Source organism: Dufourea novaeangliae, unplaced genomic scaffold (assembly GCF_001272555.1).
Source record: "Dufourea novaeangliae isolate 0120121106 unplaced genomic scaffold, ASM127255v1 scaffold36, whole genome shotgun sequence".
NCBI lineage: Eukaryota > Metazoa > Arthropoda > Insecta > Hymenoptera > Halictidae > Dufourea > Dufourea novaeangliae.
The window spans coordinates 87167-105729 of NW_015373907.1; the positions used below are offsets into that span (position 1 = coordinate 87167).

The following is an 18563-nucleotide window of genomic DNA, read 5'->3' on the forward strand; positions in this document are numbered from 1 at the left end:
CACACCGCGGCGCTGATTGGACTATGCTTTGGTTGTGTTACATCTGTGTATAACAGCGTTATCTTCTTGATGGAGAAGAGGAATCCGACGAAAATATTGCAAATATGGTATAAGACGATTGTACAATATCGGCTTTGAAAAAAAGCTTCCGTTCCTTCCTTAAATCTCCTCCAGTAAACTGTTAAACAATTATTATTGGAGAGATTTGAGGAAGGAACCGCGCTTTTACTCAAAGCCGAACTTTGGTGGTCGTACCTGTACGGTTTGGTGTGTCTTCTCTGCATTGCGACCATAGAGCTGGTCTTCACATGTGCGCGAACGGAAAATACTGAATACATCGAGATATTGGAGGATCGTCTCGTACGATATTTGCAACGTTTTCGTCGGATTTCTCTTGTCTATCAAGAAGATAACGCCGTCATACACAGAAGTAGCACAACCAAAAGCATGGTTCAATCAGCGTCACAGCGTGATATTTGAATAGTTTGCCCGATCGCCGGATTGTAATCCTATGGAAAACGTCTGGGCAACATTGGTGCATCGTGTATACGCAAATAATAAAGAATATGAGTCTGTGGAAGAGCTCAAAACTGCAATTTTAGCAGCTTGGCAGAATCTTGAGCTGAATCTGCTACAGCAATTGACTGATTCCATGAAAAACTCGTATTCTTGACATTATCAGGAAGAAAGGATGACAGTCCACCTATTAAATCAGTGTTGATATTGTTAATCATTGTTATTATGTTGTTACTTTTTCAATAAATTTATTATCTCTGGAAGTGTTCACAAACTTTTGTCATGGCTGGAAAACTAATTTTTATTAATAAAAACGTGTAATGTACGAATTTACGAATAACACGGTATTACTGGATTATGCAAAAAGTTTCTGGTACATATAGAAATCGAAAAATTAGCGGTTTTCACAAATTTCTGTCTCGCAGTGTTTTTTTTTCTTTTTTTTTTTTTTACCATATTATTATTCTCGTGCGCGCTCCCTAGAAACTTAGTCAGATGTCAGACGATCGCGCTACGGCTAACAGCAACCGGCGCTCCGAGGCGGACGAGCAGCTTCTGCTGAAGGAGTGGGATTTCACCCGCTTCTTCCAAGGTTTTAATGAAAGGTTGGATAAAATGAAGCAAGATCATCCGCAAGAGTCGGCCGAGACGAATAAGTCCGGCAGCGAGGATCTGTCCTCGTCGTCTACCGAGAGAACGTTGAAGAGGCAGGAGCAGTTGTCGCGCAGAAAGTACGAAAACTATCAGCCACAACAGCAACAACAACAACAACAACAACAACGACAACAACAAGATCAACGACAACAACTAGAACAACAACAACAACAACAACAACAACAACAACATCATCATTACAATCAGAAGCAACAGCAATTAAAGCCGGTTCACCGACGACAGGAAAGTGATTCGAAGCTTGGCAATACGTCCAGCGCTTTTGCACGTGCTTTTCGCCGTGAAAATTCTGATTTCTTCCCTTCCGCGAGACATTCTGCATATTTACAGAAGTCGGATTCCGCGAGGTCGAGTATATTCGCAAGCGGTAACCGGCGCGGCAGCGAAATTAGTGTCGCTGGTATCGCCGGCAAGAAAGGTGGTGCTGTCAACGCTGGTGAACCGGTTCTTACAGACTTTTCGTTCGATCGTGACGGTCTTCAGAGGCCTCGAAGAGAAAAGACAGAGAGCGAGATCATTTTTGGTAATAGACACGAGGCAAGACGGTTCGAGTTCGGACGTGATAAAGATGACACTACGAGGAGACGGAGTTGTAGGCCATCCGACGCGGTCTCGGTCGCGGTTGACGAAGCAGGAACTATTAAATCTACTGCCAGTACAACGGCTAGCGAGTACAGCCCAATTGTCACTCAGGTCAGTCCCCCCAACGAGCCCTGCCTGTGTGCTTGCCTGAGAAATACCTATCGCAATACCTATTTGTCTATACCTTCGGTCTGTAACCTTCATGAATTTCAACCTCAAGGTCATATACATCCGCCATCCTTTGCGTGTCTGTCGATATACTGAATATTCTTTTTCTTCTTTTTTTTTTCTTTATAAATCTGTCTTATTGTAACACATAAACTTATTGTAAATACAAAATTGGTCTTAAATTGTTCGACTTGAATACAGAGTATGTGCATATTTTTGATTGAATTACATTATTCTACAGAGTTCTTATATCATACATGATTATATATTATAGAAACTTATTATTTCATGCAAGGTATATATTTGTTACGGCTGTTACAAATGAACCTATGTGCTGCTATTAACATGTACAGGGTCCGACTGAAAGGATGCTATAAGCAGGCAGAATGCGATTCTTTGTACAAAAAAATATCAAAAGGATAGAATAAAACTTTTTCATTAAAGGTTTCATATCCAAGATGGTCGAATTTGACAATCTGCTGGATGCAAGTGCAATTGAATTAAATTTGGATAACAAATTTGTATTCTACACTTTTGATTTATTTGTGCATAAAGAATCACCTCCTGCTAGTGTGTATCATCCTCTTAGCCCCACTCTGTATACTTGTTAGCTATACTATACATTTTTTGGATGACTAGCTGTTTTAATTGATAGAATATATTTTAGTGTCACATTCTACTAATTAAAAGTTACAGGTCATGAAGATGGCTTTTGTACGTCTATGATAGTATTTAAATGTCTAGTATTCCTTCCCTATATATCTTCAGAAACTCTTCAATACTTTACTAGCCCACTTTTGTCTTGTCTCTTGTTCATTACTGTTCTATATTCACCATTGAAAAAACAGACATAGAGCATGTCTATTGTCATTCAGACATATGACACAATAGAGATGATGTTATGATTATAAAGAGATCATCAGAGCACAATTATAGAGAAGGAAGCTGTGTTATATTCATTATTGTATGACTTTTAATAGAGATCTATTAAAATTAATTATTCATAATTGAACTAATTTTAAATAGAAATATTAAATGCTTATAGCACATGGTTCATTTCAAGCCATTAAATTTTTTTCGATCTAGAATATATAAAAATCCTTATCTATTGTTTTTTAGAACCAGAATTCTCATTATGAACTTAAATTTCTTGCATTATAAAATATGCATTATAAATATTATAACTATAGAAATCATTGGGTATGCGAGTAATGTCGAAGATTTAGGTTTTGGCTATAAATCTTGCATGAGTTTTCTGGGATTTTAATTTTTGTTGTGTTCCTTCTTCAAATTGAATATTTATATTATTTTACAGGATTTTTTGTTTATAATATATATTGCAAACGTAAATTGAATTGAAAGAAGCATATGCGATTTAAGCAGCCAGTTGTATGCCATGTATTCAAAGTTTATAATAATTAACAAATAACTACAAAGTATTTTTTAGAGAATTTGTATTTTATAAGAACGGAGGTGTAATATAGTCTAAAAGTGAAAAGAAATGGTATAGCGAGGCCAATTTTGTATTAAAGTTAATTATATTTGATCAATTTTCAAAGCTTAAAATACTGTTTCATACGGAACAAATGTATTCCATGTTTCTGGTTTATTTTGAGAAACAGAATTACTTTGTTCTATAAGAATACTGTACAAGTAATACTGTAAATTCAGTTTACATTGTATTTTACATTCTTAATTTAAACTTAAATTCAATTTATACACTTATACTAAAATTTTATGTTTTCTGTACATACTTTCTTATATTCTACAAGAAGAACATCTTATATACTTATTTTTGATAAAATTAAAATTTGATACTGGATTCTTAACATTGTTGTCTTTAGGTGCTACAAATTCGCTATGTTTCATTTTACCTGAAATATATTTAAAAAGTGAAGCAATAATAACGAATAAGTTTTGTAATTTATTACTATATTCATCTTTTAGATCATAAATTAATTACGTTCATTTTGAAGTTTTAAGTTAAATACATGACTGAGAATTCTATGTTCTTTTAACAAAATTGTAACTTACATCGATGGTAGAATCGTCAAATGTATTTTTTATACAAGTGTAGGTGATCCAGTACATCTAACATTTTATACTTCATTACAGCCACTAATCTAAACTTCGGAAACGTAGTTAGTCCTGATGTGATTGTTTTTTTTTAAAGTTTACTATATCTTATAATCGGTTAGATAATCCGATATAGTTTTGATATTAAGACTTATTAAAATTTGTAACACATCACAATAAAATAAAGAAAACCAGAATATCGACAGACATCTTTCTCATTGAACTCTTACATCCACTTTCCCGACATTTAACAGCATACAAAGATCAATATAGAAAGCTAGTCAGCTACGCTCGAACTTTTAGGCGCATTTACCAATTATCTATGTACCCTAATTTTCATTATTTTTTAACATTTACAGACATGAGTAGGAACGATACATAACTATTAGTGCTATCAGTATTACTCTACTACCAGTATTACTATTATCTTCTTCACTACTTCATTAGATGGTTCATTCAGTCAGAGATGCATAAAAGTTTCTAGAGAACTGTTGGCATATCATTAATGCATACTTTGGTATAGTTACATTAACCATACTTTATCATTAATAGTACGTTTTACTATCGTTGTAATAGAGGATAGGAAGTTATTTAAATGATTAACAAAGCTTACCTAATTCGAGATTTGTGTTGTGGCTAATCATAAATAAAATAGGAACATGATACTATGATAGACGACTTACGGTGACAGAATCTTTACCACTTACTTGTTGTTTTTTTGTCTAATATACTGCGTTTAATCCTTTGGTTTCTTACTCTATTCGCACTTTACTTATAACTGGTTGCAGATTTAGTCTTTTGCTGATAATGTTGCTGTACCTGAATTTGACAGGTTTCAGAGAAAATGTTCATAATTATTAGATTACATGAAAATTATCGGTGTCAGTGGAGACGCAACAAATATTGGCTGTTCACTGGGTAGGGGGTGATTCTACGTGAAAAAATAAGTCGAAACTACAGAATACAATTTTTTCATGTGAAATTTCTTTTGAGAAAATCGACTTTAAAATCTGCTGGATATCCGTACAATTGAGTAACATTTGGCTAGCGCGTCTGTTTATTGTATTGCGTTCCTACTTGCTACCGTAACGAATACACACGTTTTAGATTCATTTTCAAAGTCGATTTTCTCGAAAATGAAATGTCAAGTAAAAAAATTTCATCCTATATTTTCTACTTATGTTTCCACGTTGAATCATCATCCCACCCGGTTGTAACATTAGTACACGACACCCTGTATACGTAAGATTAGTTTGAATCACTAGTCGAGTGAGCTGTAATATTGGACAACATAACTGTGAAGAATGTATGTCTGTATTCTTATATTTCTTACTAATCTATATAGGTAATATATTTCAATATTACATATAAATTATGACATCAGTCATAATATAATAATTTAAAACGATTATCAATTCCTTAAAATCGACGTTTCAGTGTGAGTTTTCACCATTGTTCCAACTATTGTTGCTTTTATCGCCGCTGCTATTACTATCACTGTTATTCCTGTTGTTACTATTAATATTACTATTTATACTGTTACTAATATTATTGTTACTAACAAAGTAACTTCGAGCTTCAGCAGTCCTTAGAAGAAAATTGTGCTCAAGTTACAAACTGAAAATATATATAGCACATTTTATTGATTTTCTATTTCTTTTTATAAATACTATGTTCAATACATAGTTCCGTTCATATTTATAGCAGAATCTATTCTTGTTATTTATATTCAATAGAACCGACATGACTAAAATGTACGATCGTTTAATGCTTGGACAAAATGACAGTAAAGCTTCCATTCTGTTAGTGTATACAAATAAATAAAATATGAAATTTTCTTAAAAATAAAAATTTTTAAATAAGGTTGTGAAAAATAGATGTAACGCGAAATAGTGTAACATAAAATAATTTACTAATATTTTGCTATGTTTGCTATCAGTGTAACAGCATTATGGAAGTCTGTAAGCTATAAAATTAATATTAAAGTAACTTCCATGTTTTTATAGTGAGTTATCATTTTATTTCACATTATAACTCATTAAAAATTACGATAGATTGATATCTTTATTGTTACAAATTCATAGTACGGTACAATTGAATCATACAAATTAGATTCAGATTAGCTTTTCAAATATATTTTTCTTTTACATATATTTATACATATATATATATATATATATATAATTAGTTTTATTATGACAAAAATTATAGATGTACAACATCAAAAATTAATGGTTGCGTAGTTTAATTAATGGCTTGGGTTATTCTGTTAATATTCAATAACAAAAAGCTGAATTAATACCGTTAATAACATCATGTGCATTGCACTTTGTACCATAATAATCTTTTACTACCTTTGCTAAAGTGTTTTCTGCGCGAATATACATATTACACACGGAGAAAGATTTTTAATATATCGTTAGGCATACAAGTAATCTTACTACAGTTTTACATTATTCATTTATCAAAATGACTTATTAAAACAAACAATTAGCAGTTGCTTGATTTAATGGAACAAATTTTTTAAAAAACAACATTCTTTATAAAATATACTTTCGTCGTAGAGAAAATGATGTATACAGGGTGATTTAAGACAAGGAGTCCCTCTCCACGAAAAAATAAGTTGAATACGTACAGTAACACTTTTTAATATGAGTCTTCATTGTGAGTAAAATTAATTCGGAACATTCGTCGAACATGCGTGTCTAAGAATACAGATATTATTGTTTCTGACTAGTAGTCGGTATTTCTACTTGGAGTAAATATAGGGTGACCCCAAAATCGTGGTACAACTAGCCTGAAAGTGATTCTACCTGCACAAATAAGTCGAAAAAAAGATTAATATTTTTTCATATAAGCCTTTGTTTTCTAGATAATCGAATTTGAAAATCTACTGAATATGCGTGCAGCTCAACACAGTACACTCGCGTTAAAGTAGCGGTAGGACGTACCAGCTCACACGCATTACTCACACACGTGCGCACCTCCGACTATCGGTTGCCATTTGTAACCAAAGTTCTGATCCTGTTCATTGGCTCATGTTAAAGTAGCGTTTCCAGAAAGAACGCGCCTTGAGAGCCTCGCGCCGCTATTTTAACGCGAGTCTACTGTATGTAGGATTTGGATAACGCGTCTGTTCATTGTATTCCGTTGCTACTTACTATTACGATGAATACACGCGTTTCAGAATGGTTTTCAAATTCGATTTTTTTCGAAACAAAACCTTAAATAAAAAAAATGTATTCTTTTTCTTTCGACTTAATTTTTCTTATAGAATCACCACACGGCCGGTTGTACCTAGTGATGGGTAATCGAGCCTTTTGAGCCGAGCCGAGCCGGAGACTAAAAGCTAGAGTCGGCTCGGAGCCGGGTGAAATTACCATGCCAACCTAAGAAACGCTGGCGGCTTGGTGGCGAGTTACCGTCAAAAGCAGGAACGCTGGGCCTCGGCAAGACGAGATGTTATCTGATACCCTATAAACCCCCGGCGACCGATGCTTGAGTTACAATGTAACACACAGAACGAGTCACCCATGAATAAAAATTTAAACTTTTACTTCTTTCAGTGTACTTTATAAAAAAGGGTATGAATTCATTCAGATTTTTTTTCCTCATGAAAATAAGTCCAAACACGACATAATTCGGACTATTTTCAATATTACTCATGTAGTTCGATTCGCAACAGTAAGGGAACAGGTGGGATAATTGAGCACAGTTTTTCCTTTTCGTTGAAGCAAAAGTAATTGTTTATTTTACTTATATCTTATCATTTGTATAAAAATTCTTAGTATTCTTGCAGTATTCTAACTTGCAAGCATTCGATAATGAAAAACTACTTTTAAGTATTGAACTTGGTGCCATTCGTGCATTGTTTTATTATGTTCATGTAGTATTAGACGTTTGAAACAACAGAGAATCGAGATCTGATGTGATGTTCCATTTATTCCTTGAAAATAAATTATTTTGTTGCTGGTGATATCTTGTGAAAAGTGGCTGCAAGCATCGTACATTTGATTGTATATGTAATTATTTATTTATGTAATTATGCAATGCGATTTTTTATTTTAACCACAGTTAAATAAATTATCCGGAATTATTCGTTAATAATGTTTTGAATTTATCAATCTTTTCTACAGGGTGTTAAGCAACAGTGCTGTTGGTAGTGGAATAAATACTTTACAATATAATGAATACCGTATTATAAAGATATTTCATATGAGATTGTGTACACAGTTAGTAAAGAAAGTACAAACATGTAAGGTATAAGTTACTTTTTCACGGGAGAAACGTCAAAAGAATTTATCATTTGTTTAAACATGACACACCTTCTCCAAAAATCTGAAAAATTGCAAGGAAAATGGTTATGAATGTTATTACTGTAAAAACATAAATCTAGTCACTAAACTTTCATTGAGAAATTTGCATTTGTTAACATTGTTTAAGGTTCTTAATTTTTTCCAACTACAATTTTCAACCGAAACATTAGAGAAAATTCTGTAATAGGTGACCCGGTATTTGCAATGTGTAAGACTTTTTTTCACGATTTTTGTGTTTCTGAATAGGGAAATGCAGCGAAAACAATTTTTATTCGTACGTTATGTCACGATACGAATTATATGTTATTAAATATAGTGACATTTATGTCGGGTTTGGACTTATTTTCATCGGGAGAATCTCCTACATTTATTCATAACATTTGAAAAAAGTACAGTGAAAGGAGTAAAAGTTCAAATTTTTATTCATACGTTATGTCGCGATATAAATTGTGTTTTTAAAAATAGTCCGATTTATGTCGGGATTGGACTTATTTTCACCAGGAGAATCTCCTACATTTATTCATAACATTTTTAAGAAAGTACACTGAAAGGAGTAAAAGTTTAAATTTTTATTCATGGGTGATTCATTCTGTGTGTTACATTGTAACCCGGGCGTCGGTCCCCGGAGGCTTATAGGGAGCAGTTACCATTTCCCCGCGTCGAGGCCCAGTGACGTCATCTGGCTTGGTCGGCTTGAATCCGGCTTAGTTACCTATCACCAGTAGAGATGGCGTAAACTGCTACTTGTGAATCACTCGTGATTCGATCACGTTCGTTCCCAATCACGGTGCTTTTTCACAGTGATTCGTGATTCCTCGTGATCGTTTCTGATTGGTGGAGAAACCTAACAGTTCTTTACACGCGACATATAATCTGTATATTTTATATTAACGACATCAATACAAAAATTCGAGTTATATCGTATAAAGTAAAGGAATAATTAGAAACAATGAAGAATAATGAATAAATTAATCATTATAAATTATAATCTACATGTTACGTGTTTCTGTTTAAAGATCAAGGACTTACGATCGCAGCGAGCAAATTCACTCAAGATAAAAAAATCGCAATCACGGTCGTGAATGAAGTTAAATCACGGCCGTGATCGTGATTCGGCGATCACTGTGATAAATCATCGTTAGTGATTTTGCACGCCATCTCTAATCACTAGTTGTACCACGATTCTGGGGACACCTTGTATAGTGGTTGTGTAGTACTATTTACGTTCTATAAGTCTTACTGTTTTTCAACTATCGTTTTATATTAAACAATTTTGGCTAACAAATAATGTTAATGCCATTGACAATATGTATAATAGTTGAAACACGTAGAAATTACTATTATTTGTCAGACGTATGAATTAAGCTGTACTTATGCGTAGATGTATACAGACCAGATGTCTCAGGTCGGCTAGTATAACCGAGCGGGATTCCAGAACAGAAAATAAGTCAAAAAAGTGTAAACATTGTTTCGTTTGAGTTTACGTTTTCGAGAAAATTGGGTTTGAACATCCATCTAAAACGCGTCTATTCGTGCTGAGAATAAGTAGAAACGGTCTGCAACGAACAGACGCATTAGCAAAGTCTTACTTATTCTATTGCCCGCGTATTAAACAAAATTTTCAAGTGCGATTATCTCGAAAACGTAACATCACCTGAAAATAATTATTCTTTTTTTAAAGTATTTTTTCTTATAGTATCACCTACTACTCGGTTATGCTACCCGATCTGAGACGCTCTATATGTATACGTGAAAAATGTTCATCATTTAAAAATGAAGCTTAATTTGAAAAGGTTTTCTTGTACATTTTCCATTAATTTTTTACAAAGACTCACATACTTCTAGATTGTATATTTAGTTCAATACCACCTTATATATTTATAATAATCATTCTATCATTAAATGTAATGATTAATATGCTATTTCTTTGAAATTACTGACGCACTTTACAATTTAATAATTTTGAAACCAGATTGTGAATATTTATATTTCCAAAAAATAACTTCACATGGATTAGTGAACTATTGTGTATACATGTACACAATATCTTAGGTGAAAACTTGTAATTTTTATAGAATTTTTGACAGGCTAATTTAACACGTTCCGTGCCACATGTACCATCGGTGGTACACGCGACCTGAATGGAAAGTTTAACGTGTACCATCGGTGGTACATATGGCACGGAGCGTGTTACTGTTGAACTGTAATTTAAAATAAGACCAACACCCTCTATTAACAAAACACATACATTTTCGGTAATTTATGACTTGAAGAACGAAATAAAGAATATTTGGCTACGTGCGGTTCTTTTCACTGTGGCACGGAACGTGTTAAGTACAAACGATCGTACGTATTATGGGTTGACTTTCTTTTATTAGAAATTTGTAAACAAAATGGTATATTATAAAAGAATCATTTTTTATTGTGGTATATTTTAGTTCTATTCTTTGTTTTTACCCATTGCTAAATCTTTGCTTAAATTGGTAAATTTTTAGTTATAAACTTTACTGTGAGAAATGCAGTTATGGATAGCTAACACGCAATTCAATTGCAATAACAATTTCATTTATTACAATCATATCAATATCAACTTCTTGTAATTTAACCAAAAAAACAATAGGAGATTAAATTACAAATTACGCAACAAAAAATAGTTATTCTTTGCAGAAGAGCAATTGTATTTTTATTTCTGTCATAATATTATTCTAAATAGTGATAGGTTCATTATATAGAGAATTTTCTAAAATTAAACAATAAACTTTTTCAGCATGTCTTATAGGTAGACAAGGAATTCTATAAATACATATTTGTAATAGATAACTAACACTAAATTATTTAACTTGGCTACCAACTGACACGTCGCACGGTTTTCAATAACACTAGCTTACTGTCATTTGGTGATCCAGACTCCACTATGAAATTCTTATGGAAGGTGGTCCCCTAATTCTACGGATACGTTTTTGAGATATCGTCCGACGAATATTTTGGAAATTTTTTAAAACGACGACCCGACGTTTTTGAACCTATATATTCTTAAAAAAATAAATACGCTGAAAAAATACATCTACATATATTTGTTTTCATCGAAGACAAATACGTAATTCGTCAAAAAGCAAGAAGAAATAGGGAAAAGTTGAGAATCGGCACTCCCACGCTGTCGGGTCGTCTTTTTAAAAAATTACCAAAATATTCATCGGACGATATCTCAAAAACGTATCCGTAGAATTACGTCTCGTGTCGATTTTTGAGTTTAGGGGACCACCCTCCATAAGTATTTCATAGTGGAGTCTGGATCACATAGAATTTTTTGGATTTTATAAAGTAGTGTAATCTACAGAAATTCGCGGAACAAATTAATCCCGTCCCCAGGACTCCTAAATATTCACTCCCCGAAGGCATAGATCGAACGTGTGACTATCTGTGGCACTTGTCATCAATACTAACCCCGTTACCATCAGTACCATCGCCATCACTACTACTACAACTATTATTATTATTATTATTATTATTACTACTACTACTACTACTACTACTACTACTACTACTACTACTACTACTACTACTACTACAACTACAACTACTTCTACTACTAGTACTGGTACTATTACTACAACTATTATTATTATTATTATTATTATTATTATTATTATTATTATTATTATTATTACCACTACTATTACCACTACTATTACCACTACTACTACTACGACTACTACTACTATTACCACTACTACAGTTCCGTATCTGTTCAGACTAATCCTCTGTCCCTCCTCTCGAGTGATGCATATTACTTCGTGCGCCGGAAAAAATATATCGTTATTTCTGCGAACACCCACTTACTTTTGAATTACTTCGAACCTAGACAGAACGATTAACCCGCATGGACTTTCTTTAAGGATACACATCTTGTCTTCTACGTGTAATACTATATAAAAACTGGTAAATGGAAGAATAATAAAAGAAAAGTAGAAAAACTGGAAAAAAATCGTCGCGGGATTCGGAAAACGGAACTTTACAAAAGAATATCCAGTTTTGTGAACGAAGTGTGTCCTACGGCCGTCGTTCTTGTTTCGATTACATCACGGATATGTCTATCTACGTAGGTTCAAGTGATCCTTTCAGTATCCCTTTTGTTTTCCTCTTTTTGTCGATTTTTACGGCCGACACGATCATCAGAGTTTCATCGTATCTTGGCAACTAAAATCATTCCGAAAACATATCTTTTTATTTTTTTTTGTTTAATGTTTATCTTCATGGTTATTGAGATCTATGATCGAGGATAAAATTTCGCTGCGTGAGGAACGTTGTGATGTTAAAGTGGCTGGTGCGAAAAGAACGTAGAAAATTGTTCTCTATACTAACGCTTGTGTGGAATCTTCACGTGTGCTTAACGTATTTGTACTCGCCAGCTTCCTTGGTTACCTGTACAAACGGATCTGCATCACTAACACGAACAGTCTGAAGAGTTAATGTAGAAATCGCTATGATAAATACGCTTTGCGACTCTTCTGTGTGACTACATCTACAATTTCGAATGAAATTTTATCCACCTAGGACACGTTCAATCTGATACAAATTTATTTCAGTCGTTTCACTTTAACAGGAACAACGACTTTCTTTTCAGTTGTTTAACAGGGTAATTGTTGCTTCGTAATCTCCTAAGAAACTTTCTTTCTGATATTTCTACACAGTGCTAATGGCAATGTGGGACGTTTTTAGAGGGTGGATTCCAAACGTTAATACGACGGAAAAACTTTGTATGCGTGTAGGCCCGATCTCGTTTCATTGTTTAGTTACGTGTAAATTTTTATTTCCTCTAATTTCATTATTTTGATATAGAAAAATATTTTTCGATATCTGAATCCTTATTTGCATGTGACAATTTAAACAATTTTTTGCTTATGACATTCCTTAACCATTTAACGGTGCAATTTTATTTTGGAAGTATTTATCTATGTGCGTAAGCAATTTGATTCCTTTGTTCCAATAAATGATATATATTTTCAATGTTTACTAAAATTTCAATTTTGTTAGCAACACGCATTTTATTTTTTCACATGATCAGTATACTTGTCATTACCCAAAAAGTATCCATTTCTTAACGATGAATATACTGGTCAAACATCATTAAAGGGTTAACAATGAAATACAGGGACCTCGCGATTATTGAACGATTGTTGATCCACGATTATTGTCTAGGAGTCATACCCACCACTGGCGGGGGGGGGGGTGGAATCCAGCAAGCGGATACTTTGTTGCCCCGGCGCGCCAAGGCGGCTTTCAATTCACGAGCCAACGACTGAACGCTGGGAGCCCACAAAAATGTTACATTTCCGGGTGTCGGTGAGACAATACTAATGCAACGATAAAACTTCTTTATTTTTGGTTCTTTATTAATGAATCATTTATGAACATATAGGTAAGATTTTTCTTATTAACACTAGGTTTACAGACATTTTTTGTATACCTATCTCTACGGACACGCGTCAAATTGACACGTGTACGAAATCGCATATTTTCGTTCATATTTATTGCTGAAGTAATGCTTTCATGAATCGAGCTCGTTTACTAGGATTAATACCTACTCAATTTACGATCGCGTCAAATTGACGATACCCCTAGAGATAGGTATACCACATAGAGAATTCCGAGATTAAAAGGCTTAGAAGAAAATGAATTGGGATATATATTTGTCTCGTTAAAACAATAAAAGTCAGCATAAATGATCGGAGAGAAATTTAAACGGTTTCGGTCATTTTCCTTGTAAAATTCAGAATGCGTCGAAATGACGCGTCCCGTAAACCTAGTGTTAAAATGATACCAAACACGACATAATTTGGATCATATTTACTTATGATTTATCAGAAGCGATAATGAACAAATATGAACTGTTAACACTTTCTACATGAGTAAATATGATCGAAATTATGTCATAGTTGATATCATTTTAATCAGAAAAATCTTACCAATATACTAGTAAAAGTTTCATTAACAACGAATCAAAAATAAAGAAGTTTCATTCATTGATTTTTAAAGCAAATACTTCTCTGTGTTTGGGTCCATTTCAATTATACAGGTGAATTTTTTTTACTTGAGATCGACAGATATCGAGAGAGTTCAGTTACATTGTCCCTTTTTAATAACAATTGCCGTCTCGTAGGTGTCTCGGTTGTCTATTTTGGGAAATGGAAAATTGCACATAATTACAAAGTGAAGCGAGGTTGGACACACATGTAAAATAATGGGACCGAGTATGAGATCTTATTTACGTTTCATTAAATATCGGGGAATAGAAAGGGAAATAATCTAAAGTCTTTGTCTACTATATTTGTAGTTTATTTATACATTTTTAAGAAAAACATTAGTTTTATGGATATTGTTTACTATAAAAACAGAGAAAATACAAAAGAATACTAAATTAATGGTTTTAAAATTAAAAGTTTAAATTATCATTTAAAATTAAAAGGTCACTCATTTTTTTTCGTTGCCTTTTTAAGGCAATTGGGACGTATAAAGGCAGCATCAATAGCACTTTGTGTATTGAACCCAGTGTTCACCAGCATGATCCTTAGTCGCTAGACCAGAGCTGCATAAATTCTGCTCTCGGAGTCGGTGCTCCACTCCGAGGGTATTCCCACTACGCGGCTCAAGCTGCCTCGTCCGCTACGTACAGAGCGTCGCATGCTACAGCGCTGCTTATCGCTGGCGGTGTGGTGGGATGACCTCTTCCCGCACAGGCCGCAGCGCCGTAGCATGCGACGCTCTGTACGTAACGGACGCGGCAACTTGAGTCGCGTAGTGGGGCTACCCCCGGAGTGGGGTACCAACTCCGGGAGCAGAAGTTATGTAGCTTTGCTCTAGAAGCACGAATGAAATAAAAATTCCGCGAACTACCTACCGTGACACTTTGCTCCTATTCCGAATGTACATAACGACATAACAAGTAATCTCATATTAAGTACGGCGTAGGGTCTCATATTGAGAACTTCCTAGGCTCGAAAAAAAATAGTTAAATTAATCTAGGAACGATTTAATGATGCTTCATTTAAACGATAATAGAATTAGTGGATAATGCTGAGACTCGAAACTAATAAAGAAACTGATCGAATAACTTACCTTTAATGTTATACAAAGCTTCTTTGTAAATAATCATAGAAACTCGTGACGAGAAAAAACAAACTTATTGGTGTCCTACTGACAAAATCCTTTCCGCCTGAACGGCAATCTCATACGGACGATGTTGTCTACAGATTTGTTTTAACAGTTCTAAACATTGGTGTAGTATTGCTGTACAGTAAATTCTGCTTCATCCCCACAACTCGGTGGTTCCACATTGGGAGCTCGACCTGAAATGCAGTTCATAAAATACAGAAATCGTATCCCTCTGTGAAAACCGTTCCAAAGTTGTTCCGCGTTTCGAGCGTTAATCGAAGATTTACTGTATTGTAGTACTTCCCTGTGGAAATATTATGGGGTCTCATATTAGGCACACGTCACATATTCGGTACCATTACTCTGTATGAAATTTTCTCATTATTAGGCTGCGGATGTTTACGCAAACATAAATTTTTATGGGCTAATTTATAAGAACTGAAGTCATACATTCGTTTTACTTTGTTTACTGCCCTATGGAGTTCCAAGTAAAATAAAAGCCTCTTCAAACCGTACCAGACTCGTCAATGTACTGAATTCTCTACAAGCGCATAAAATCGATGGTCTAGTAATTATTTTAACGTCTAAAATCCATCCTCTGAAGTACTCCGTATGCTCGCACAAACTGCGCAGGCGCGCGAATAAATTCAGCTATCTTATCTAGTGCATGTTCATAACGTTTCTTAGGTTTTACGACTTGGATGAATTAATACTAACGATAAAATTAACACCAATAACACGATTGTCCTGTGATCTTTCGCGAACTGTGCTCCTCCGAGGCGCTTCTCGCGTCGATCGAGGGCGGCCCCGCTGTACAGCTTCCTACAGAGAGTGGCGAAGAAAACAGATCGAAGAGGGATGCAAAATCGATCGCCGATGACGGAAGCGTGCGCGTGTGTTTTGTGTTAACAGATCGTAGCTGTCGTCTGCTTGAGAAAATTGCACGGCTATGAATGAAGAACGCGTTTGACCGGAGAAATAATCGTGCCCACAAAAAAAAGGAATTGAAAAAATAAAAATAAAAAAAAATTTAAATGGACAATGCTCGGCAGGGACGATAGAGTATCGGAAAGAGAACGAAGTGCTACGATAGAACCCACACGATAACCGTCGAGAAATGAGCGATGTTGAGAGGAAAACGGGAAACTGTTATATAAATATAAATATCCATCCGTATTCATATTTATATACTGTGTATGTATATGTAACGTGTATATGCGAAATACATGCACCAAAGCAAATAACTCGTGTTGGACTTCACGTCACGAGACCGTGTTATATATAATTGTGTTTCGAGATCAACGTGTTTTCTTTTTTTGCATGACGCCGTTTAGCGTGTGTACAACACCATGTGTGTCTCATGTATGTAATTGTGTTTGCCATGCCGCAGCATGTACCAGAAGCATGCTTTTCTAATTTGTGTGTTTGCAGGCCACGGTGCGAATCGCCAGTTTGTTCTATTTTCTGTTTTTTTTTGTAAAAAAATTCCTAGAATCATTGTGTGATGCAGAAGCTGACGCTTGAAGTAGTAAATTTCTCGCGAGATTTCTATGAAAATGTATTATTCTTCGGCTGCGCTTGTGTACCTTAGTAATTTTGGAAACATTGCTCGTGGAAAATTGATGAATGATCGCTTGAAAAATATTTGCCGCGAGCAATGACATGGAATAATGACACTGTTCAACAGGTCTCAAAATGATGGAACTGAATTGGACTTTTGTGTTAATTAAAGGTTGTTGAACACGATGCTGGTTTTAGTTTTTCCCCTACACGTCACAAAGTCAAGCGTTATAGATATAAAGTTTCGCTGTACAGTTCTACTTTTTTCTTAAACTATTCACCTAGTACAATTTTTCTGACTTTATTTCTTTTAAGTTGTTTTAACTGCGCGGAAAGGCCTCTACTGTAACTATCCACGCATCATCCCCACCATTGGGGACAGTTAACGTAGTTAACGTTTGACTCCCTGGAATCAGTCAAGCGTGTAATTTAATACGCCGGCGACTTCCCTTTCACGAGTTGATGGCTGAACGAAGGGAGTCTTAAAAAATAGTAAACGCCGGTGTGTCATTGAGACAACACTAATTCAACTTTCGACTGCCTTGACTGTCACTGTCCTTTAGTCCGATCGTCGCTGCTTTATATTTTATTTACTAAGGCGAGCTGTCGAGGCTCTGCTCGAAATTTACAAGGCGTTGCAATGATGACCGTGCACGCTTACTACGCGTATGTGGTCCCGAGTTTTGCCGGTTTCGCGCAGTTAAACCCTTGCCTTACGATTTATTTTGAAAGAAATGTGCGTGTCCAGACAATTTAATTTATTGTTATCTACACTGAGACAATTTTAGATAGAAAAGAAGGTAAAAGAATGTGTAAATATCATAATTTTTTTTTTATAAGTTAGAAGAAATTTATATGGTTTTTAAACATTTAAATATGCGGCGGGCATCACCCGTCAAAGTCGAGTTTGGCCATTTCCACTTAAGGGGTTAACACGACTTTAGTCAAAAACGTAGAAGAAACTTTTGTCATGTGAAACGTCGTTTTCGTAATAATTAACTTTGAAAATTTTCTGGATACGCGTGCAATTGAATAGACCTTGGCTAGCGCATCAGTTCACTGCTTACTACCATGGACCAATACATACGTTTCAGATTAATTTTCAAAGTCGATTCTATCGAAAACGAAGTCTCGAATAAAAAAAATTTGTTGTATATTTTCGATTTACTTTTTCACGTAGAATTACCTCCTACCCGATTATATCAGCAGTTACACGACACCCTCTATACCATATTTACATTTAAATTAAAAAAAATCCTTACGATAGAGTCGAATGTGGGATTACTACTGTATCCAGCAAGTCACAATCAAGTGAATAAAACCAGTTTCATTCCGTTATTAAACACTTTGTTGAACCGTGTTATTGCACCTACTATTTGATCAATGTCTGTTGTGATGGACTGTCGTTTTCGCTATCTCAACTGTCGAGTAATTTCTTAGTTATCTTTGCGCTTCGAGTCCACGTGAATGTGCTTTTTTTGTTTATTTGTATCACTGTGTAAAATCGGTTCTTGTCAGTTT

The 18563-nt window shown here is 34.7% G+C and overlaps 1 protein-coding gene across 1 annotated transcript in view; it reads left to right on the forward strand.

Moving 5' to 3' along the window:
- LOC107193869 (serine/threonine-protein kinase mig-15) overlaps window positions 1–18563 on the forward strand; it is a 101340-nt gene that overhangs the window by 33098 nt on the left and 49679 nt on the right. Inside the window, exon 13 of the mRNA XM_015583401.1 lies at window positions 1000–1881. Within this exon, the coding sequence (XP_015438887.1) occupies window positions 1000–1881 (882 nt within the window). The remainder of the gene's footprint in view (window positions 1–999; window positions 1882–18563) is intronic.